Below are 24,015 nucleotides of genomic sequence, written 5' to 3'. Positions count from 1 at the left end.
ACATTTTGGTGAGCTCAGACCAAACTCTCATTTGTAAAACTCCTGGTTAGAAACATTTTTGATATTCACACATGATGGTAAATGTAATAAAGCACCATAACACTTCTGTCCTCTTAAAAAGTCCTTAAAGTGTCACTATTATTTGATAAAACGTTTGACATATCATAGGTACATGTCAGAAGCTTTAACCAGTGGGGGTCTGTGTGCTGAGACCCCACCGATTGCTGGAACAAAGGGGTAAAAGTGCATCATACATTAAACAGTGCCATCATGATGGTGGTCATGGGCAGTTGACTTCATAGTCTACATGGCCCTGAGAACTCAGAATAATGGGTTGTTCTACAACTGTGGATATATACCATGTTGCCATGAATCTTCTATGGGGCAGCTTGGTCCGTGGAGGTCTTGAGATGACATACTCATTATGTAGTCCTAGCCTTTACGCTGCTGATCTCCACCTAGTCCTGTATTTCACATACTTTATTGCTCCTTCAGATCACTACTGCAGACAACAATATCTGAATCCACATTACTATTTCTGTCTCTTTCCCAACATCCACTTTTCTCCTTGTCTTTTTACTGCACCCTGTGACCCAAATATAATAAAACTATTCATTGTTTACCAAGGCTGAGTGAAGGAGACAATGTATATAGATTCTTATTATTCTGCTATATGAGTGGTCACTATTTCTATACATATGACATGTTCCAATAACTGATAGGCAAACACTTGAGACCAAGCAGCACATGGTATCGCTCCTAAATGTCATTGCTGGCTGCGGGCACAGAGCTCTGTATGGAAAACACATGAATGCAGTCCATTTGGAAGCACTGATAATGTACAACAGCAGGTGGCTCCGTGCATAAAACTGAACTATAATCCCCATTAGAAATAAATAGACTGGAAGAAGTGAGAGGCAGTGTATGAGGTTCTAATATGAATTTTTGTGTTGGAAACATCAAAGTGCAGCAGTTTTGTTGCAAATGTTCTATTAAACCTGTCACTAGAGTAAATGCTGTTTGATTCATGGTATAAATATTCCAATTCTATTACCAGGCAATAGATGGTGAGCAATGAATAATGGGAAAGTCAATATTCATTGGTTAATTGGTCATCACAACCAGTCCAATTCTTCTCAACAGCTTGGATTTTCAGGCTTAATTTTAATGAACGTGTCACATAGTCGTGTATCATAAGACACGCTGATTCCTAATGTACATAGGTGCAATTATTATTCTTTTATTATATAGTAAATGAGCAAAAGTCTACAGCTAAGCAAGGATACCGTGATTACAATCCATTATTCATACTAAGGCTGGGTTCACACAGAGTTTTTTGACGAGTTTTTTGGCGCGGAAACCGCTCCGCAAAATTCGCCGATAACGGCCGAGAATGTCTCCGATTGATTTCAATGGGAGGCGGTGGCGGTTTTCTCCCGCGAACGGTAAGACCGGCTCGCGGGAGAAAGAAGGGACATGCCCTATCTTCGTTCGATTACGCCTCTGACCTCCCATTAACATCAATGGGAGACAGAGAAAGCGTATTTCGCTGCGTTTTATGCCCCCGGCGCTCAAGGGCCACGGGCGAAGAACGCTGCGAAAAACGCTGCGAAAAACGCTGCGAAAATCAGCGTGCAGGCAGAGGAAAATCTGCCTCAAACTTCCAAACAGAATTTTGAGGCAGATTTTCTGCCTGCAAAAAAGTCTGTGTGAACCCAGCCTAAGGGTATGTTCACAAGGCCTATTTTCGGCTGTTTTTCGGCAGTAAACGCCCGAAAAATCGGAAGCAGAACGCCTCCAAACATCTGCCCATTGGCTTAAAAAACTTCTGAAAATCAGAAGCTGTTTTCCTTTGAAAACAGCTCCGTATTTTCAGACGTTTTTAGTCTAGTGTGTGAACATACCCTTAGGGTATAACACTCGCAGTGTTTTCAGACATAATTCGGGCGTTTTACGCCTCGAATTACGCCTGAAAAAACGCCCCTAATACACCTACAAACATCTGCCCATTGCTTTCAATGGGTTTTACGGTGTTCTGTTCCCACGAGCCTTAATTTTACGCGTCGCTGTCAAAATACGGCGCGTAAAAAGACGCCCGCAAAAAAGAAGTGCATGTCACTTTTTGGGACGTTTTTTGGAAGCGTTTTTCATTGACTCCATTGAAAAACAGCTCCAATAACGGCCGTAAAATACATTGCGAAAAACGCGAGTTGCTACAAAAACGACTGAAAATCAGGAGCTGTTTTCGCCTAAAAACAGCTCCGTATTTTCAGACATTTTTGGTCACTGCGTGTGAACATATCCTTAGGGTGTCTGACTAACTAAAAGGAGCCATAAACATAGAAGGATAGAATAAACACTTACTAGCCTGGCTACAACTCCAAAAACAGCCCTGGTTACCAGTGGCGGATTATCATATGGGCGGTTCGGGCGGAGGCCCGGGGCCCGAGGCTCCCAGGGGGCCCATGGCAGCCTGAACCGCACATAGTCTTATAAAACTATTCAGCGCGCTAGCGCTGCTAACTGCCGCTACGGAGATGGGGAGAAGGAGCAGGGAATTGGCCGGGATAGGGGTAGGTAGCAGGCGTTAAGCACGTCTGATAGTGCTTAGGACACGCCTCTCTAACACTGCGGGCGCCGCCATTGAGTAACAGAACAGCGATGGACGGCTGTTCTGTTACTCCAAAGCTGGAAGAGAAGCTGGAAGAGAAGAGCCAGGCGGGCGGTCACCGTCGCTGAGGTTAGTACTGGCTGCCGGTTTATCCTCCTGCCCAACTAACATTAACTGGTTCCCGACCGCTGGCTGTATTTTTACGGCCAGCGGTCAGGGTCCTTAAAACCCGAGCCATAGACTTTTTACGGCTCGGGTTTTAACTTGCTGCCCGCGCGATCGGGCAGCTGAATGTCGGGTCTCCGGCTGTCAGTGACTGCTGGGGACCCTGAGGAGAAGATAGGAGCAGCTTTCGCTGCTTCTGTCTTCTCCGATGTCTTTTTACACAGCGCTCAATGAACGCTGTGTATAGGAATAGAGACAGCAGCAGCGGCGCTGTCTCTATTTCTCCCGGTGATCATGTGACTGGTCACATGATCACCGGGTGCCATTAGTGACAGACTGCTGCTGGGTCTTACTAGACCCAGCACAGCCCTATTAGTGACAATCGTCACTACGAGAGGGCTGATTTCCCCTGTAACTGGGGCTGCTGTGTAAATAATAAATACACATAAAATACCCACCCCAAAAAAAAATGTTCCCCCCCGCAAATCATTGTTGTAACGCTAGCGCTGACCCAATTACCCTAATATAGACATGTAATATATTAAAATTTACGGTAAACAATGACGATTACAAATAAAAGGTCTATTTTAGGGTAAAACTATGTTTATTACCAAAAAAAATAGCTGAAACGTAAAAAAGCTTATTTTTCTACTATTATTTTCAAACTTTATGAATAAAAATTCTAAAATAGCAAAAAAGGGGTGTATAAAAACGATAAAAAAAGAAACCTGCATTGTCTACGGAAAAAACGTCGCAAAAATCATAACACCGATTTGTTAATGCTTGCCCAAAAGGGTAGTTTTAAAAATAGTTACGGCGCGGCAGGGCGGTGGTGCGGAAGGGGGGCCCAAGTTTGGGTAACAGCCCAGGGCCCATGGTCTACTTAATCCACCACTGCTGGTTACAATCTCAAAACTATGTTTTCTAAGTGCCCAGCCCTAGTGGCGCTAATGATGGCACTGAATGGTGCCATTTTGAAGATACTCAAACAGCTGTGATCATACAGTAGTATAGTTTAAATAATAATGCTATCATGGCTATAGCATCCATATGAAATTCACCATACCATTGTGCCTAGTAAACAGAAGTATCTACTTATTTGTGCCAGTGACACAGCACTGGCTGTAAAATTTCCACATAACTGTGCCCATATTAGTTATTGTTACACAGTTGACCATAAAAATGTGTCAGTCACAGCGCTCTTAACCCCTTCCCGACATTTGCCATATGGGTACGCCATGGAAAGCATTGACTTCCCGCAAATTGCCGTGCCCATACGCCAAATGTTTGGCACCGGCTCAGAAGCTGAGCCGGTGCCATCATCGCCGGATCTCAGCTGTATCTTACAGCTGACATCCGGCTGTAAAGGCGGGGACCAAAATTAGCTTCGATCCCCGCCGTTAACCCCTTAAGTGCAGCGCTCAAACGCGAGTGCTGCACTTAAGGTGTTTGCAGCTCATCGGAACCCCAGCAATGAAATTGCCGAGGTTCCGGTGGCTGCAATAGCAACCGGAAGCCTATTACTGGCCTCCCGGTCTGCCTAGCACCGAAGCCGGTCAAGATCCGCCCGGCGGCGGAGCCTGATCGGCTTCCGTAGCCGCCTGCAAGATGGCGTCGGCTCAGGAGCTGATCCGGCGTCATCATCAGCGTACATCCACCTGTAACGGCAGGAACCGGAGCTAGCTCTGATCCCTGCCATTAACCCCTTCGATGCAGCAATCGAAAGCAATTGCTGCATCGTAGCGGTTACTAGCAGATCGCCAGCCCTGACAGGCAATCAGGACTGGCGACTGCTGCTATGGCAACAGGAGACACAATGGCCTCCTGCTCTGCCATTACGGAAGCAGGTAAGGCACCGCCGGGAGGCGAAGCCTAATCGGCTTGTTGTCAGTGAATAATTGACATATCTAATACATTGCACTACATAGGTAGTGCAATGAATTAGAGAAAAATAAATCTGACAGCTCGACCTTCAAGTCCCCTAGTGGGACTTGAGAAAAAGTGTAAAAAAAAGTGAAAAAAATAAAAGTTTGAAAACCATAAAAGTTTCAAGAAATAAAATAAAACACAATCCCCCCTTTTACTCTTATCAAGTTCTTTATTATTGAAAATAAATAAATAAACCATACGTATTTGGTATCGCCGCGACCATAACGACCTGAGGTATCCAAATATTATATTATTTATTGCACGTGCTAAACAGCGTAAAAAAAAATGTAAAAAACTATACCAGAGTTTCTGTTTTTTGGTTACTTTGCCCTACAAATACAGGAATAAAAAGTGATCAAAAAGTCGCACGTATCCAAAAATGGTACCTATAAAAACTATAGCTCGTCTCGCAAAAAACAAGCCCTCATACAGCTCCGTCGACAAAAAAATTAAAAAGTTATGGTTCTCATAACTTGGCGACAGAAAAAATACATTATTTTTACAAAAGTAGTTTTATTGTGCAAAAAGTTGCAAAACATAAAAAAGTTCTATAAATTAGGTATCGCCGGAATCGTACTGACCGGCAGAATAACGTGAACATGTAGTTTATAACACATGCTGAACACTGTATAAAAAAACCCTAAATAAAACTATGCCAGAATTGCGTTTTTTTGTTTATCTGGCCTCCCAAAAAATAGGATAAACGGTGATCAAAAAGTCGCGTGTACCCCAAAATGGTACCAATAATAACTACAGCTTGTCCCGCAAAAAAAAGCCCTCATACCACTACGTCTATGAAAAAATAAAATTCCTCCAATAAGTCAGGAAATAAAAAAATATGCAGTTGTGCCCGAGGGGAACATTTCTTTTGTTTCAAGTTGCGATTTATCAAGGACCTAAAATTAGGGAACGAGGAAGGGGAGGGCCCAAACATATCCGCTGGAAACAACGGTGCCCGTAGCCCGTATTATACCAGGACAACACTTTCCCAGCAAAATTCCCCAAACTACAAAGGTGCAGAATGTGGACCAAAAGGGGGATAAGAAAAGACGCCATATATCAGTGCAACACCGGCTGTGCAGAAAGGATTGTGTCACGGCGTAACACACATCTATGGATCATTTTATTGTTTACCCCATTATTATACCACCTGACTATGCCCCTGATGTACTCTGCCCGGCTTACATGTACCCCCACATTATAAACGGAAACACCAGCAATACTCAAACAAATCTACTACCAAGCAAAATCCGCTCTCCAAAAGCCAAATGGCGCTCCCTCCCATCTGAACCCTACAGCGTGCCCAGACAGCAGTTTCCTTCCACATATATGGCATCGTCATACTCGGGCAAACCCTTTTAACAATTTTTGGGGTGTGTGTCTCCAGTGGCATAAGCTGGGCATGACATATTTGCCACTGAATTGGCATATCTAGGGAAAAATATAAAATCTTAATTTGCACCATCCGCAGCGCATTCATTTATGGAAAAGACCTGTGGGGTGAAAATGCTCACTACACCCCTTAATAAATGCCTTGAGGGGTGTAGTTTCCAAATGGGGTCACTTCTCTGGGGCTTCTTGTAATGAAGGGGGTAGGGAAACGGACAAGTGAGCCCTAATCTACCCGCCACTCTGTCCCTGCCTACTTGCAACGACCCGCCCTAGGCGACGGGGTACAACTGGGCGGCGGTCCCTACGCTCAGTAAGTGCACGAGACAAACAGACAAGGGTACACAAAGCTAAGGAAATGGGAAGTTGCCCACGACAACACCGTAGAAACAAGAGTGGTGAACGAGCCGAGTCAAACCAGGAGTGTACGAGGTACCAAACGCAGAGAAGGAGAGTAGTCAGTAAGCCAGGGTCCGTATGGAGCAGGATCAAATAGTCAGAAGCTGTAGCTGGGCCAGGAAACCACACGAGAAGAAATCACAAGCAAAGGAAGAACAGGAAAGGCAGGTATAAATAGACAGAGGGCGGGAGCTAGCTCCGTCTGGCCAGGCTGCGATAGGCTCTCCCACTCCTAAGCCTGCCAGCCTGAGTGGTGGAAGCTGGAGTCAGTCTCAGAGACATAGACTCAGGTGCAGACTGATTATCTATGGGCGTATCCACAGAAGTTGTGCGCCTGGCAGATCCTTTACAGTTACCCCCCCTTTTATGAGGGGCCACCGGACCCTTTCTAAGTGGACCTGGTTTATTGGGGAAACGAAGGTGGAACTTCCTGACCAATACCCCAGCGTGAACATCCCTGGCGGGTACCCATGTCCTCTCATCAGGCCCGTATCCTCTCCAATGGACCAGGTACTGGAGGGAGCCTTGGATCATCTTGCTGTCCACAATCTTGGCCACCTCGAATTCCACCCCCTCAGGAGTGAGAACGAGAACAGGAGGTTTCCTCGAGGGAGCCAATGACGGGGAGCAGCGTTTAAGGAGGGAGGCATGAAACACGTTGTGTATTCGAAAAGATGGGGGCAACTCCAGTCGGAAGGAGACAGGATTGAGGACTTCAATGACCTTATACGGCCCAATAAACCGGGGAGCAAACTTCTTGGACGGAACCCTAAGGCGCAAGTTCCTAGACGATAACCACACCAGATCCCCGACCATAAACAAGGGGTTAGCAGAACGTCTTCTATCAGCCTGAGTTTTTTGTACGCTCTGGGACGCCTCTAGGTTCTTCTGAACCTGGGCCCAGACTGTGCACAGTTCCCGATGAACGACCTCTACCTCGGGATTGTTGGAACTACCAGGTGAAACGGAGGATAACCGTGGATTAAACCCAAAATTACAGAAAAAGGGGGAGACCCCTGACGAGTTACTGACCCGGTTATTAAGGGAAAATTCGGCGAGGGGAATGAATGAGACCCAATCATATTGACAGTCAGAGATAAAACACCTTAAATATTGTTCTAGAGATTGATTAGTCCTCTCAGTTTGGCCATTAGTTTCAGGATGGAAGGCAGAGGAGAAGGACAGATCAATCTCCAACTTTTTACAGAAGGCTCTCCAAAACAATGAAACAAATTGTACCCCTTTGTCCGAAACAATATTGACAGGGACCCCATGGAGACACAGGATGTGTTTGACAAACAAGGTAGCTAACGTCTTGGCATTGGGTTGTTTCTTGAGGGGCACAAAGTGGCACATCTTACTGAAGCGGTCTACTACAACCCACACCACCGACTTGCCTTGAGATGGAGGCAAATCGGTGATAAAATCCATGGAGATATGGGTCCAAGGTCTCTGGGGAATGGGCAAAGAACGTAGTAAGCCCGCTGGTCGGGACCTGGGAGTCTTGGACCTGGCACAAACCTCACAAGCGGCGACGTAGGCCTTAACGTCTTTAGGCAACACAGGCCACCAATAGTTTCTGGCAATGAGGTGTTTGGTACCCAGGACGCCTGGATGACCAGATAGTGCGGAGTCATGATTTTCCCTAAGTACCCTTAGCCGAAATTGCAGGGGAACAAACAGCTTGTCCTCAGGAAGGTTCCCGGGAGCTGAACCTTGATCAGCCGCAATTTCAGAGACTAAATCAGAATCAATAGAAGAAATGATTATACCAGGAGGCAAAATACAAGCAGGATCTTCCTCCGAAGGAGGGCTGATCATGAAGCTACGCGACAGTGCATCGGCCTTAATATTTTTAGACCCGGCCCTATAGGTAACCAAAAAGTTGAATCTGGTAAAAAATAGCGCCCATCGAGCTTGTCTCGGGTTTAGCCTCCAGGCAGATTCTAGGAAAACCAGATTCTTGTGGTCGGTAAGGACCGTTACCTGGTGCCTAGCCCCCTCCAGGAAGTGGCGCCACTCTTCAAATGCCCATTTAATGGCTAAGAGTTCGCGGTTACCAATATCATAGTTACTCTCAGTTGGCGAAAACTTCCTGGAGAAGTAGGCACAGGGACGGAGATGGGTGAGGGACCTGGTACCCTGGGACAAGACAGCCCCCACTCCCACCTCGGATGTGTCAACTTCCACGATAAATGGCTCCATTTGGTTGGGCTGAACCAGCACCGGGGCCGAGATAAAGCACTTCTTAAGGACCTCAAAAGCCTGGACAGCCTCTGGAGGCCAGTGGAGGAGATCAGCACCTTTGCGAGTGAGGTCCATAAGAGGCTTAGCGATGACCGAGAAGTTAGCAATAAATCTCCTGTAATAATTAGCGAAGCCCAAGAAACACTGGGGAGGCAGGTTGGACCCATTCCGCCACAGCCTGGACCTTGGCGGGGTCCATGCGGAATTCATGAGGAGTGAGGATTTGACCCAAAAATGGTATCTCCTGTACCCCAAACACACATTTTTCGGTTTTCGCAAACAGTTTGTTTTCCCGAAGGACCTGGAGCACCTTCCTGACATGCTCAACGTGGGAGGACAAGTCCTTGGAAAACACCAGTATGTCATCAAGGTACACTACCAGAAATACCCCCAGGTAATCTCTTAAAATCTCATTTATGAAATTCTGGAAGACCGCAGGAGCATTACACAACCCAAAGGGCATGACGAGGTATTCGAAATGACCTTCGGGCGTGTTAAACGCAGTCTTCCACTCATCCGCCTCTTTGATGCGGATAAGGTTATACGCCCCCGTAGATCAAACTAAGAGAACCATTGGGCCCCCTGAACCTGATTAAAGAGATCAGGAATCAAAGGAAGGGGATACTGATTTCTTACAGTGACCTTATTCAAGTTACGGTAGTCAATGCATGGCCTAAGACCACCATCCTTTTTCCCTACAAAGAAGAAGCCAGCACCTACCGGAGAAGTAGAGGGGCGAATGTAACCCTTGGCCAGGCATTCCTGGATATACTCTCTCATGGCTTCACGTTCGGGACAAGACAGATTAAATATCCTACCCTTAGGGAGCTTAGCTCCTGGTACCAATTTGATAGCGCAATCGTATTCTCTATGAGGAGGTAACACTTCGGAGGCCTCCTTAGAGAAAACATCAGCGAAGTCCTGAACAAACTCAGGTAGCGTGTTCACCTGCTCAGGGGGAGAAATAGAATTAACAGCAAAACATGACGTCAAGCATTCATTACCCCATTTGGTAAGCTCCCCAGTATTCCAGTCAAACGTGGGATTATGCAACTGCAACCAGGGAAGACCTAAAACCAAATCGGACGATAATCCCTGCATCACCAGTACAGAGCACTGCTCCAAATGCATGGAGCCCACAAGGAGTTCAAAAACAGGGGTATGCTGTGTGAAATAACCATTAGCAAGAGGAGTGGAGTCGATACCCACAGGTTTAGGCAAATCAATCAAAGACATAGCTAGAGACATAGCAAATTCCACAGACATGATATTAGCAGAAGACCCTGAATCCACGAAGGCACTGCCGGTAGCAGACCTACCACCAAAAGAGACCTGAAAGGGAAGCAAGATCTTATTACGTTTCATATTTACGGGAAATACCTGTGCGCCCAAGTGACCTCCCCGATGATCACTTAGGCGCGGAAGTTTTCCGGCTGCTTATTTTTACGCCTAGGACAGGTGTTCACTTGATGCTTGTCATCCCCACAATAGAAGCAGAGACCATTCTTCCTGCGGAACTCTCTACGTTGTCGGGGGGACACGGAGGCCCCGAGTTGCATAGGTACCTCCGAGTCTTCCATGGAAGAGCGAAGCAACGGGACCTCGGGAGGCATCATGTGGGAGTCAGAGGGGAAAACACAAAAACGTTCAAGTTGTCGTTCCCTGAGACGTCGGTCAAGTCGTACCGCTAAAGCCATAACCTGGTCTAGGTAGTCAGAAGAGGGATAGCTAACTAGCAGGTCTTTCAGGGCGTTCGACAGACCCAACCTAAACTGGCACCTTAAGGCAGGGTCATTTCACCGAGAAGCTACGCACCACTTCCTAAAGTCAGAACAATACTCCTCAACAGGTCTCTTACCCTGACGTAAGGTCACCAGCTGACTCTCGGCAAAGGCAGTCCTGTCAGTCTCGTCATAAATGAGTCCGAGAGCAGAAAAGAAACGATCAATGGAGGAAAGTTCAGGGGCGTCAGGAGCCAAGGAGAAGGCCCACTCTTGGGGCCCTTCCTGGAGCCGGGACATAATTATACCCACCCGCTGGCTCTCAGAACCTGAGGAGTGAGGCTTTAAGCAAAAGTAGAGCCTACAACTCTCCCGAATGGAGAGAAAAGTCCTCCGGTCCCCTGAGAACCGGTCAGGCAACTTGAGGTGGGGTTCAAGAGGTGAGGGGCACTACCATGGTAGCGTCAGGCTGGTTGACCCTCTGAGCCAGGGCCTGGACCTGTAGGGAGAGACCCTACATTTGCTGGGCCAGGGTCTCAAGGGGGTCCATAGTAGAGACAGGGACCAGGGTAGACTAGGTATATGGGCTTGTGATTATGTAATGATGGGGATAGGGAAACAGACAAGTGAACCCTAATCTACCTGCCACTCTGTCCCTGCCTACTTGCAACGACCCGCCCTAGGCGACGGGGTACAACTGGGCGGCGGTCCCTACGCTCAGTAAGTGCACGGGACAAACAGACAAGGGTACACAAAGCTAAGGAAATGGGAAGTTGCCCACGGCAACACCGTAGCAACAAGAGTGGTGAACGAGCCGAGTCAAACCAGGAGTGTACAAGGTACCAAACGCAGAGAAGGAGAGTAGTCAGTAAGCCAGGGTCAGTATGGAGCAGGATCAAATAGTCAGAAGCTGTAGCTGGGCCAGGAAACCACACGAGAAGAAATCACAAGCAAAGGAGGAACAGGAAAGGCAGGTATAAATAGACAGAGGGCGGGAGCTAGCTCCGTCTGGCCAGGCTGCGATAGGCTCTCCCACTCCTAAGCCTGACAGCCTGAGAGGTGGAAGCTGGAGTCAGTCTCAGAGACATAGACTCAGGTGCAGACTGATTATCTATGGGCGTATCCACAGAAGTTGTGCCTGGCAGATCCTTTACACTTCTTTTTATTATTTCACATCTGAGCCTCTGCAATTGTGAACCAATACTTTGTAAATCGCCAAATTAGGCCTCAATTTCGCATGGTGCTCTTTCACTCCTGAGCCTGGTTGAACGTCCAGGCAAAAGATTAGAGCCACATGTAGGGTGTTTCTAAAACCGGGAAACACTGCATAATAATTAGAGAGCGGTCTTGTTATGGTGGCACAAGCTGGGCACCACATATTGGCATATCTATGAAAAAAATCCCATTTTCACTCTGCAACATCGAGTGCACACTAATTTCTACAAAACACCTGCAGGGTTAAAATGCTTACTACACCACTAGGTAAATGCATTGAGGGGTGTAGTTTCCAAAATGGGGTCACTTCTGGGGGGTTTCCACTGTTTTGGTCCCACAGGCGCCCAGAAACCAATCCAGCAAAATCTGCACTCCAAATGGCGCTCCTTCCCTTCTGAGCCCTGCCATGTGCCCAAACAGAAATTTATGACCACATATGGGGTATTGCCGTACTCGGGAGAAATTGCTTTACAAATGCTAGTTTCTTTCTTTCCTTTATTTGTTGAGAAAATGAAAAATTTTGCGCTAAAGCTACGTCTTATTGAAGAAAAAGGATTGTTTTTATTTTCACTGCCCGATTCTAATAAATTCTATGAAACATCTATGGGGTCTAAATGCTTACTACACCCCTAGATTAATTCCTCAAGGGGTGTAGTTTCCTAAATGGTGTCACTTTTTGGGCATTTTCATTGTTTTGTCCCCTCAGGGGCTTTGCAAATGTGACATGGCCTCCACAAACCATTCCTGCTAAATCTGATCTCCAAAAGCCAAATAGCGCTCTTTCCCTTCTAATCCCTGCCGTGTATCCAAACATCCGTTTATTACCACATGTGGGGTATTATTTTACTCGGGAGAAATTTCTTTACAAATCTTGTGGTGTTTTTTCTTCTTCAGTCTTTGTGGAAATGAGAAAAAATTAGCTAAACCTACATTTTCTTTGAAAAGATTTAGATTTTTATTTTCAGGGCCTATTTACAATAATTTCTGCAAAAAACCTGCGGGGTCAAAACGCTCACTATACCCCTAGATAATTTCCTCAATGGGTGTAGTTTCCAAAATGGAGTCACTTGTGGGGGGTTTCCACTGTTTTGTCCCCTCAGGGGATTTGTAAATGTGACATGGCCTCCGCAAACCATTCCTTCTAAATGTGAACTCCAAAAGCCAAATGGTGCTCTTTCCCTTCTAAGCCCTGCCGTGTGTCCAAACAGCCATCTATGACCACATGTGGGGTATTGTTTTACTTGGGAGAAATTGCTTTACAAATTTGGTGGTGCTTTTTCTCCTTTAGTCCTTGTGGAAATGAGAAAAAAAATCGCTAAACCTAAATTTTCTTTGAAAAAATGGAGATATAAATTTTCACTGCCTACTTCCAATAATTTCTGTAAAAAACCTGTGCGGTCAAAATGCTCACCACACCTCTAGATCATTTCCTTGAGGTATGTAGTTTCCCAAATGGGGTCACTTTTGGGGGATTTCCACTGTTTTGGCACCGCAAGAGCCCTTCAAACCTGACATGGTGCCCAAAATATATTGTAATAAAAATAAGGCCCCAAAATTCACTAGGTGCTCCTTTGCTTCTGAGACCGGTGCTTGAGTCCAGTAGCACGCTACGGCCACATGTTGGATATTTCCTAAAACTGCAGAACCTGGCAAATAAATATTGAGTTGCATTTCTCTGGTAAAACTTCCCGTGTTACAAAAAAAATGGATTCAAAATTAATTTCTGCAAAAAAATATGAAATTTGTAAATTTCACCTCTACTTTGCTTTAATTCCTGTGAAAAGTCTAAAGGGTTAAGAAATGTTCTAAATGCTGTTTTGAATACTTTGAGGGGTGAAGTTTTTAAACTGGGGTGACTTTTTGGGGGTTTCTAATATATAAGGCCCTCAAAGTCACTTCACAACTGAACTGGCCCCTGTAAAAATAGCCTTTTGAAATTTTCTTAAAATTGTAAAGGATCTGCCAGACACAGCTTCTGTATCGACGCCCGTGGGTAATCAGTCTGCACCTGCTCCTAAGTCTGAGAGAGTGACAAGATCTTCTACCAGTCAGGCTGGGAGGCTGAGGAGTGGGAGTGCCTATCACAGCCTGGCCAGACGGAGCTAGCTCCCGCCCTCTGTCTATTTATACCTGCATTTCCTGCTCCTCCTTTGCCTGTGATTCTTTTCTGTTTCCTGGCTCTGCTCCTCCTGCTATGATTATTGACCTTGCTTCATTTTTGACCCTGGCTTTACTGACTACGCTCCTGCTCTGCGATTTGTACCTCGTGCACTCCTGGTTTGACTCGGCTCGTTCACTACTCTTGTTGCTCACTGTGTTGCCGTGGGCAACTGCCCCATTTCCCTTAGCTTCTGTGTACCCTTGTCTGTTTGTCTGTCGTGCACTTATTGAGCGTAGGGACCGTCGCCCAGTTGTACGCCGTCGCCTAGGACGGGCCGTTGCAAGTAGGCAGGGACTGAGTGGCGGGTAGATTAGGGCTCATCTGTCAGTCTCCCTACCCCGTCATTACAAAAATGTGAGAAATTGCTGCTAAAGTTCAAAGCCTTGTAACGTCCTAGAAAAATAAAAGGATGTTCAAAAAACGATGCCAATCTAATGTAGACATATGGGTGATGTTAATTAGTGACAATTTTGTGTGTTATAACTGCCTGTCTTACAAGCAGATACATTTAAGTTGAGAAAAATGCAAATTTTTGCAATTTTTCACAAAATTTTGGTGTTTTTCACAATTAAATACTGAACATATCGAGCACATTTTTCCATTAACATAAAGTCCAATGTGTCACGAGAAAAGAATCTCAGAATCGCTTGGATAGGTAAAAGCATTCCGACGTTATTACCGCATAAAGTGAAACATGTCAGATTTGAAAAATGAGGCTCTGTCAGGAAGGTCAAAAGTGGCCAAAGAGGGAAGGGGTTAAAATTAAACCTATTTTTACCTCCATGGTCCTACACTGCTCTTTTCCATCTGTACCCTACTTCTTGCTAACCTATCAATGTAAGTCAACATAGGAGCTGTAGAAACAAGGTGATAAGAATTTTTTAAACAAAACTTTTTGCAAAGTTGTTTATTTTATATTTTATTTTATATGTATTGCAATAAATATTTGGTTGCAAATGTGGACATAACCTTTAAAGGGAAACTGTCAGCCGTTTTGAGACCTCAAAACCATTTCACCATTTCAATGGTGACGAATCCGGTGCAAATGGTTTCCGTTTGTCTCTGTTGTGCAAGGGTTCTGTCGTTTTGACGAAAACATTACTGTAGTCGACTACGGTATTGGTTCCGTCAAAACGACGGAACTCTTGCACAACGGAGTCTCCAAACAACGTACATGGCTATAAAACAGAGTACGAATACTTACCTTACCATTCTACTGCCACTGTTGTGCCGACGCTTCCCTAGTTCCATGTCGGTCTCTGTTCTTGATGCTTCAGAGTTGGCATGTCGGCATTATCTGACCGCTGTAGCCAAGCACTGGATGTAGCGGTGACATGTCAACACCACTGAAGTCATCACTGAAGAAGTAAGAACAGAGTCTGGCGGGGGACAAGGGAAGCGCCGGTACGGGAGCGGCAGGAGACCTTGCACATGACGTCATTGCGCCACTAGCTTTGTTGAAAGGCACTGCTTGGCGGGGCAAGTCATTTTGCCCTGCCAATCAGCGTCATTGTAAGGCGATGAATGGTCGGGCACGTTCCGCGCCCGACCATTCAGCGCTTATGCATGTAATTGTATCTGTGTCCTATAGACGCAGATACAATTAGTGCAGGAGGGGGTGCGGCGGCTGGTTTCAGTGGTGTCAAAAACACTAGTGGGCGCGTAATTAGGAATCCCATTGATTATGGAAATTAGGTGCTTTTCAACACGTTTTACGCACCAAGAATTTACCTGACGCTTCTTTTTTTACACAACGCGTTTTTTAAACACGCGAGTGTAAAAAAAATGCGTCATATGCACTACAATGCGTTTTCCCATTGATGTCAGTGGGAAGCTTAAAGCAAGCATTTTTTGGCACGTAAAACGCGGCAAAAACACGTTGAATGCACGCCATGTGAAAAAGACCTTAATGATTTTTAAGAAAAATCAGCTAATTTTTCAACTGGTGGCAGAGAGCCACATGCAGCCCTGTATGTGTGGTCCACTGAGGAGGAAGAAAGGCAATTATTTGGCGTGTTACAAGAGCTTATCTTATGCTTTTATCTATATCCATTTTTGTAAGTATGGAATAAAGTCGTGGAATTTGCAGTTTCCAAAAGGTAGTGCACTATCTCCTTTTTCTCCCTTGTTGGAGATTTAGAACATCACGTACGAGGATATACACAGCAAGCAGTTGCATTTCTGCAGTTTCACTTCTGTGTGGAACCACAAGTACCAGCGAGATATACACACCAATGGAAATTTGGATCATTCTTTCTGCATGCTAGCTGAGGGGAAGGTCAAACCCTTGATGGACACTTCAGACTGTACATCTACAACCGTCTGAGCGGTAAAAAAATATCATTTTTAAATCCATATGATGCAGCTGCCTTGCCCAGGATATGATCAGACATGAGCGCTGTTGTACTTTGGTTGCTTTGCCCCATTGTAAAGAGCAGAAGAAATACTCTATCCCCCCCCCCCCTGTTCTGGGGGTATCTTTCCTATTTCTAACAGTAATGTGTGTATGTTTTTGTATATTTATATATGGGCTTTATATACCTATGGTCTATGTTCACTCCATATAAGTTTTTTGTTTTTTTTTATGGAGAAAACGCTGACCACAAATACATCTGTGTAAAAAAGTCATAGTTGTGCGTTGAATGTGCCTACCCCTTGAACCTTCCCTGGCTGAATGTGGTATGCCGCCCCTTTAATGTAGTCCAGGGAAGCATTTTATTCCCCAAATATAACTTGGATTAATCACTACTGGTATCGGCTTTGAGTATGTTTCAGGAGCTTCAGCACCAGCATTCTCCGAACAGCTCCATACTCACTTTAATAAAGGGTAGTGCATCAGAACTTCATTTAAAGGCTGTTTAATTTATCAAATCCGTTTTCATATAACTTGTTAGGGAATTCTGAGTTAATAGAGGGGAATCCTGTGTTCAAGATCACAAGGGTGATCCTGCCAAGCATTACACAGACAACCCATTCATTTGAACGGACACTATGTAAGAGTAAGGCCCCATGGAGAGGCATTAACGTGTCAACATCTGCACCGGCAGCTTCAAATTGCTCTTTAACCCGTTAGTGAACGGCCCATCGTGTTTCTACGTCGGTCACTAACGTGCCCTATTCCGATGCCATAGACTTTTTACGTCGCGGCATCGGAATAAGTTTACAGAGCAGGGAGCTGTCAAATCTCCCTGCTCTCAGCTGCTAGAGGCAGCTGAGGGCTGGGAGCGTCCCTGCTCCGCCGTGTGAGATCAATATAAGTATCGATCTCACATGTTTAACCCCTCAGGTGCGGTGCGCAATAGCGAGCACCACATCTGAGTGGTTTTGGAGAGAGGGAGGGAGCTCCCTCTCTCCCCCACCGACACCCGGCGATATGATCGCCGAGTGTCTGTGTCTCCAATGGCAGCCGGGGGCCTAATAAAGGCCCCCAGGTCTGCCTGGAGTGAATGCCTGCTAGATCATGCCGCAGGCATGACCTAGCAGATGCCTGTCCGTGTTAAACGGACAGGCAGTAATACACTGCAATACAAAAATATTGCAGTGTATTATAATAGCGATCGCAGAATCGCATATTATAGTCCCCTAATGGGACTAGTAAAAAAGTGAAAAAAAAGTTAAATAAAGTTAATTTTAAAAAAAATGTGAAAAAAAATGAAAAACCCAGTTTTTCCCTCACAAAATGCTTTACTATTAAAAAAACAAAATAAAGTTAAAAAGTTACACATATTTGGTATCGCCGCATCCGTAACGACCCCGACTATAAATCTATTACATTATTTAACCCGCACGGTGAACGCCGTAAAAATTTTTATAAAAACTATGGAAAAATTGCTGTTTTCTGTGAATACTGACTTTAAAAAAATGTGATAAAAAGTGATCAAAAAGTCGCATCTACGCCAAAATAGTACCAATAAAAACTACAAGTCTTCCCGCAAAAAAAAAGCCCTCATACAACCGCATCGGCGAAAAAATAAAAACGTTACGGCTCTTCAAATATGGAGACACAAAAACAAATCATTTTGAAAAAAAAGCGTTTTTACTGTGTAAAAGTAGTAAAACATACAAAAACTATACAAATTTGGTATCGTTGCAATCGTACCAACCCGCTGAATAAAGTTATTGTGTTATTTATATCACATGGTAAACGGCGTAGATTTAAGACGCGAAAAAAAGTGGCAAAATTTCAGGTTTTTTTCTATTTCCCCCAAAATAAAAGTTAATAAAAGTTAATCAATAAATAATATGTCCCCCAAAATGGTGCTATTGAAAAGTACAACTTGTCCCGCAAAAAACAAGACCTTACACAGCTATGTCGACGCAAAAATAAAAACGTTATAGCTCTTGGAATGCGACGATGGAAAAACTTAAAAAATGGCCTTGTCATTAAGGTCCAAAATAGTCTGGTCATTAAGGGGTTAATGGCCGCGTGTTGTAGCATGTAAACAACCGTTTTACCTGCTACAATGCGTGGTCATTAACAAGAAATTCGACAACTGCGCCAAACAGTGCGCGGGGACATTTTATGATCTGCATCTTGTCAAGTGATCGTGCTAACAAGTAGAGATTTTCCAAAAACTGACAACCCCTTTATAGGCACTAATTTTCTTTTTCATAATAAAAATATTTAATCAGATTATGAAAAGGCAGAGACTCAGCATACCTGAATGTCAAGATCAGGGGTAACACAATCCTTAAGGAATTCAATGGGACCCATCACATAAGGACAGTGGTTTGTGAAAACCTGCAATAATGACACATAGCAGAGTTGTGCTGTTAAACTTGTACAAAAATAGTTAATATGGACAATCACAACAATATTATATATATTAACCTAACGGAGGAGTTGTCCAAGATTATATTTTTAATGTTAGCTCTAAGAATCAAATTAAGAGAGCTTTTTTTTTTTTTTTTTTAAATGTGTATCAGTGTGATTGGTGCAACTTCCTAGGTACATTTTATGAAAAAAAAAATGTTTTACTTTTTGAGATACGGCTGCTTATATTCTGAATAAAGAGCAGCTGTTTCGTTCACTAAGACCTGAATCTGTCTGGTCCGCAGGACTGAAGGGATCAGTGTCAGCAGGTTACCGAGCTGTTAGGATGGATTCACACGAGCATGTTCGGTCCGTAAAGGACGGAACGTATTTCGGCCGCAAGTCCCGGACAGAACACAGTGCAGGGAGCCGGGCTCCTAGCATCATAGTTAGGTATGACGCTAGGAGTCCCTGCCTCTCCGTGGAACTACTGTCCCGTACTGAAAACATGATTACAGTACGGGACAGTTGTCCTGCAGCGAGGCAGGGACTCCTAGCGTCGTACATAACTATGATGCTAGGAGCCCGGCTCCCTGCACTGTGTTCGGTCCGGGACTTGCGGCCGAAATACATTCCGTCCTTTACGGACCGAACATGCTCGTGTGAATCCAGCCTTACCGATCGCATCCAAGTTCATAACATAGATGTGATTGATTACAGGTGGATCCTGCGTGACCCCCTAACACTATACCCATCAGTCCCGGATTCAGGTCTTACCGAACTATACAGTTGCTCTATATGCAGAATATAAGCAGCTGTATCTCAAAAAGTAATAATAATTTTTAATAAAATGTACCTAGGAAGTTGCACAATTTTATGGATTATGTTTTTGTATTTCAGGAAGTTGCACAAGATGCATGATTTTTTTACAAAAAAAAAATGTCAAATGTGTACATAGCCTTTAAGTAGTACCTGTGTATCAGTAATATTCTGCTTATTCTTATGTCCCAATACTATACAGCATCAATACTATCTGAATTTCTGTCCTCTAGTATTCAGCCTGCACCTGCGCCCTAGTATTATACAGCTTGTGTGCATGTGCCAGTACTCTTATGACTGCACCTGGTGTGAATTCATTTTTATTATATCTACAACTGTATTCCAGAATTATATTGCTTGTCCTATTGTTCCAGTATTACAGTATTATTCTGCACCTATATGTAAATAATATATTATAATATACTTATGTTGCGTTCTGTCCACACGTGTACCGTTTGCTTGCAGTGATGTAAGTTGATATCATACAAAGAACTGGAGATGTACAGGTGCCATATCTTGTATAAATGTAAGATGCTGTTAATTCCTATGATGAGGGGCATAGCTATATATATATATATATATATATATATACATACGGAGTGTTAAGAAAGCAGTAACACCTAGACCCTGGTGACAGAGAGGCCTCAAAGCCTCCTCTGTCCCATAAGAAGACATCAGTATTATAAATGGCTCATTGTAGGTGCTGTTTTGTTGTTGTTTTTTGTTGTTGCTGTTTTTGCTGTTTTTTGAGCATCCTCTTTCACATACAGATTTGGCAGAGATTAGCAAAGAAGCTTGTAAAGCAGATGGAGGGCAACATTTTCCAATATTGTGTATTTGTTTTTCTATGTTTTATTGTGATGCTCACCTCTTCAAGGCCTTCTAAAGCCAGAGAACGGAAGGACAAGATTACTCCGATAATGGTCATTCTTTTCAGCAAGCTTTCTGGAGCTAGATAGGTGAGAGAGTGTATCAAAATTAGAATGTTTATTCCATAGGATAACAACTTGCGATTGTCATGAGTTTGTGAATTATCCTAAATTTGACTGGAAAAAAACCCAATACTTACTTAATTGAAACATAGAAAATGCAGATGACAGTACTTGACTTGTTGCACAGACCGAGATAATGCTACTTTACTACATATTGCGTTTCCAGCTATAAACCATGTATCTTATCTGAGTTACAGTATAGGTCTCTCTGTTCAGAAAATAACAGAAATGTGACTGTGTTGGGTGTCTGTTATAAAAAACCTTACACTTACATTTCCACAAGTCACATTCACTTTATCTCTCACCTTCTGCCTGTATAGAAGGAAAATGTTGCACAGCCCTTGACCTATGGCTGTTGGTCTTCCTTCTGTAGATCCCTTATAATCTTAAGAACCAGGTCAGCTATTGGCATTTTTTTATTCCAGTCTAAACAACAAGCTGCACCATTGTCATATTTGACCATGTAGGCACAGAGCTACTCTGTATATCTGAGAGTACCAGGGTTTACCCCTTAGTGACCAGGCCTGAATAGGCCTTAATGACCAGCTACGTTTATTTTGTTTTCGCCTCTCTGCCTTTCAGTAGCCATAACGTATTTAATTTTTTCATTGATGTGGCTATATGAGGTCTTGTTTTACAAAAGAGAAATGTAACTTTTTTTTTCCTATGCAGTTTGTTTACGTGGCCGTTTTGAAAAACGAAAAAGAAGTGCATGTCACTTCTTGAGCCGTTTTTGGAGCGGTTTTTCATTGACTCTATATAAAAACAGCTCCAAAAACGTCCGTAAAAAACGTAGCAAAAAACGCGAGTTGCTTAAAAAACGGCTGAAAATCCCTTGAAAACAGCTCCATATGTTCAGACGTTTTTTTATTAAGCGTGTTAACATAACCTGACTGTGACTTTGCAGCACACCTCTGCTAGTGTGCCAGTTTTTATAATCCCACTCCATTAAAAGGCTTTTTTAGATTTACATTTTTATATATATATATATATATATATATATATATATATATATATATATACACACACATCATATCAGTTTGATAGAACATCGGTTGTGATGAGTCTATTGTTACCAGGAATATTCAAGCATAATAGTGACTTACAGCTGAGCTTGGCTAGCAGAGATGGCATCAGCTCGGCATTGCTGAAGTTGGATCTGATTTGTACCAACATGTCCATGTTCTCCACAACGAGCTTCTGGAAGTGAAATGACAGATTTACTCTAGAGACATTGTTAATGGTAATTATGCCCTACGATAGATGTAATGCTGCATACACTTCTAGGCACATACTGTATTAAGGTCTCATGGGCTTTTTACAGCTCCATACAACCTAGTGTATGTGGCCATAGTGTACCTCTTTGTGCCTTCCAGGGGAGAATTTTTCTGTAATATGGTGCCATACAGAGACACTATACAGCAGCACATGGAGTTCAGAACCAGTCACAGCTTATTAGACGAGAGAGATAAGTAAAGACAATGTAAATTAGAAAGTTCTACTACTTGTAACTATACAGTGAATAAGCTTTATTTACAGGTGCAATAGGGAAGCTCATAACTGTTGACTGGAGAGATAACATTTTTCATGGTTTGTGAAAAAGACCTACAGTATCTACACAGGTTCGCACTGGACAACTTTTAGATTGAGGACAAACAATTCAGCTATACAGAACAGGTGTATATCTCCTTTAATTGCATCCTACAGCGATTGTCAACCGGCTTTTTCAGACTCCAAAATTGCAGATCTGCCTAGTTGTGATGTGATTTGATTCACTGTATAAGTACTACTACATAACTAGGTAGAGATTTCCCATCATAGAACGTGAATTCATCTTACTAAGATATGCTATCACTTTCTGATCAGCGGAGATCCAGGCAGTCGGACCACCACCATTTAAAAAGAAATGGCATATCCTGGCAACATGCAATCACTTTCTATAAGGGTAAGGGCCACACAGAGTAGCATGGACCCAGGTGAACCATGTTCGGCGCATCTGTCAAACTGCCTGTTAATGGTCGCACGTTATCAAGGGTAGAATGGCTGTTTACCTGCAAAATAGTGTGGCCATATAGGATGTATTCATTAATGGAAGCCCTATTTTGCAGGTAAAAGGCCATTTTACCTGCAACAACGTACAGCCATTAACAGGAAATTTGACAGCCGCACCAAGCATTGTTCGGCGGGGCTGTCAAATAGCCTGTTAATGGACGCATGTTATTGCAGGTAAAACAACCCTTTACCTGTAAAATCGTGCAGTTAGGGCCGGTATTAAGGAGGTGGCCAAACTAGGCAAAGGGGACCCCTGCCTTCAGCACCCCCACTGCTGTTTAGCTGCCTGCCCATCCGTGGAAGTAAGCGCGCAGGCAGCTATATCAGATTGCGAGAGAGAGAAGCAGCGTTGGACTGGCCTACCGAAGGATCCTCCAGTGGGCCCAGGCACCGAGCTGTATCTCTCTCAAGCCGCGGGGCAGAGAGCCTTTGGCACGATGAAACTCATCGTGGGAGCAGGAATAGGCAAGTTTTTCTTTCCATCTTTTTTATTGGCGCAAAGGGGGCCTAACTACTACATGGAGAGTGCAAAGGGGGCCTAACTACTACATGGAGGGCACAAGGGGGCCTAACTACTACATGGAGGGCATAAGGGGCCTAACTATTATATGGAGGGCACAAGGGGCCTAACTACTATATGGAGGGCACAAGGGGGCCTAACTACTATATGGAGGGCGCAAAGGGGCCTAACTACTATATGGAGAGCACAAAGGGAGTCTACCTACTATATATGGGCACAAGGGGGGTCTAACACATATATAGGCACAAAGCGGCCAAACTTCTATATGGAGGACTTAAGGGGGACCTAACCACTACATAGGGGCACCAAAGGGGACCTAACTAACATGGGGACACAAAGGGCTCCTAACTACTATATAGGAGCCCAAAGGGGGACCTAGCTACTATATGGGAAAACAAAGGAGGGCACTATTACTGTGCATGGGGCACTATTATTGTGTAAAGCGCAAATGGGGCACTATTACAATGCAGGGGTTCTATTGCAGTGAGGGGCACGAAGAAGGGCACTATAAATGGTTATTTTTTTGTAGAGGGTGAGAAATAGATGGGGAGATTGCTGGAAAAGCAAGAAGCTAAAGATGTTTGTGTTGCAAATTCTGCGGAGCCTATTCGTGTCATCATGGTATTTTTGGTCGGGTGAAGAAGAAAAGGGAAAGTGAATGACTCCAATGTGAGAAGATGTCACTGGTGAGTCACTGTATATCCCTGTACTGTAATCATTTATATGGTCTGCAGAGCACCTGTATATAACTGGTATCTGCCACTAAATGGTCACTATACACTGATAATATTGATCTTTGGTTTACTACACACGTTTTACTACACAATCAAGAGTGGTCACATTATTTCTATATAGCTGAAGGGTGGGTCCCAAAAACACACATCTTCATACATCCATGTGAATCCATCCTTTAGGATGCAAAATTTAAAGCTGTATTAATAGTGTGTGGTTTATTTTCAATTTCATTTCTGTAACCCCTTAACGACCACGCACCGTCTTTTAATGGCAGGCGGTGGAAGTGCTTCGTGTACAGCGAAGTTTT

At 44.0% G+C, this 24,015-nt stretch overlaps 1 protein-coding gene across 1 annotated transcript in view; it reads right to left on the bottom strand.

Moving 5' to 3' along the window:
* The window catches only part of NCKAP1L (NCK associated protein 1 like), a 225,855-nt gene that overhangs the window by 78,235 nt on the left and 123,605 nt on the right, over positions 1–24,015 (bottom strand). The window contains exons 24-26 of the mRNA XM_075850114.1: positions 21,508–21,601; positions 20,278–20,360; positions 18,498–18,578 (exon numbers count right to left, since the gene is read on the bottom strand). Coding sequence (XP_075706229.1) covers positions 18,498–18,578; positions 20,278–20,360; positions 21,508–21,601 — 258 coding nt within the window. The remainder of the gene's footprint in view (positions 1–18,497; positions 18,579–20,277; positions 20,361–21,507; positions 21,602–24,015) is intronic.

The sequence above is a fragment of the Rhinoderma darwinii genome, chromosome 2 (assembly GCF_050947455.1).
Source record: "Rhinoderma darwinii isolate aRhiDar2 chromosome 2, aRhiDar2.hap1, whole genome shotgun sequence".
NCBI lineage: Eukaryota > Metazoa > Chordata > Amphibia > Anura > Rhinodermatidae > Rhinoderma > Rhinoderma darwinii.
This window is presented reverse-complemented; position numbering and strand designations above follow the sequence as displayed.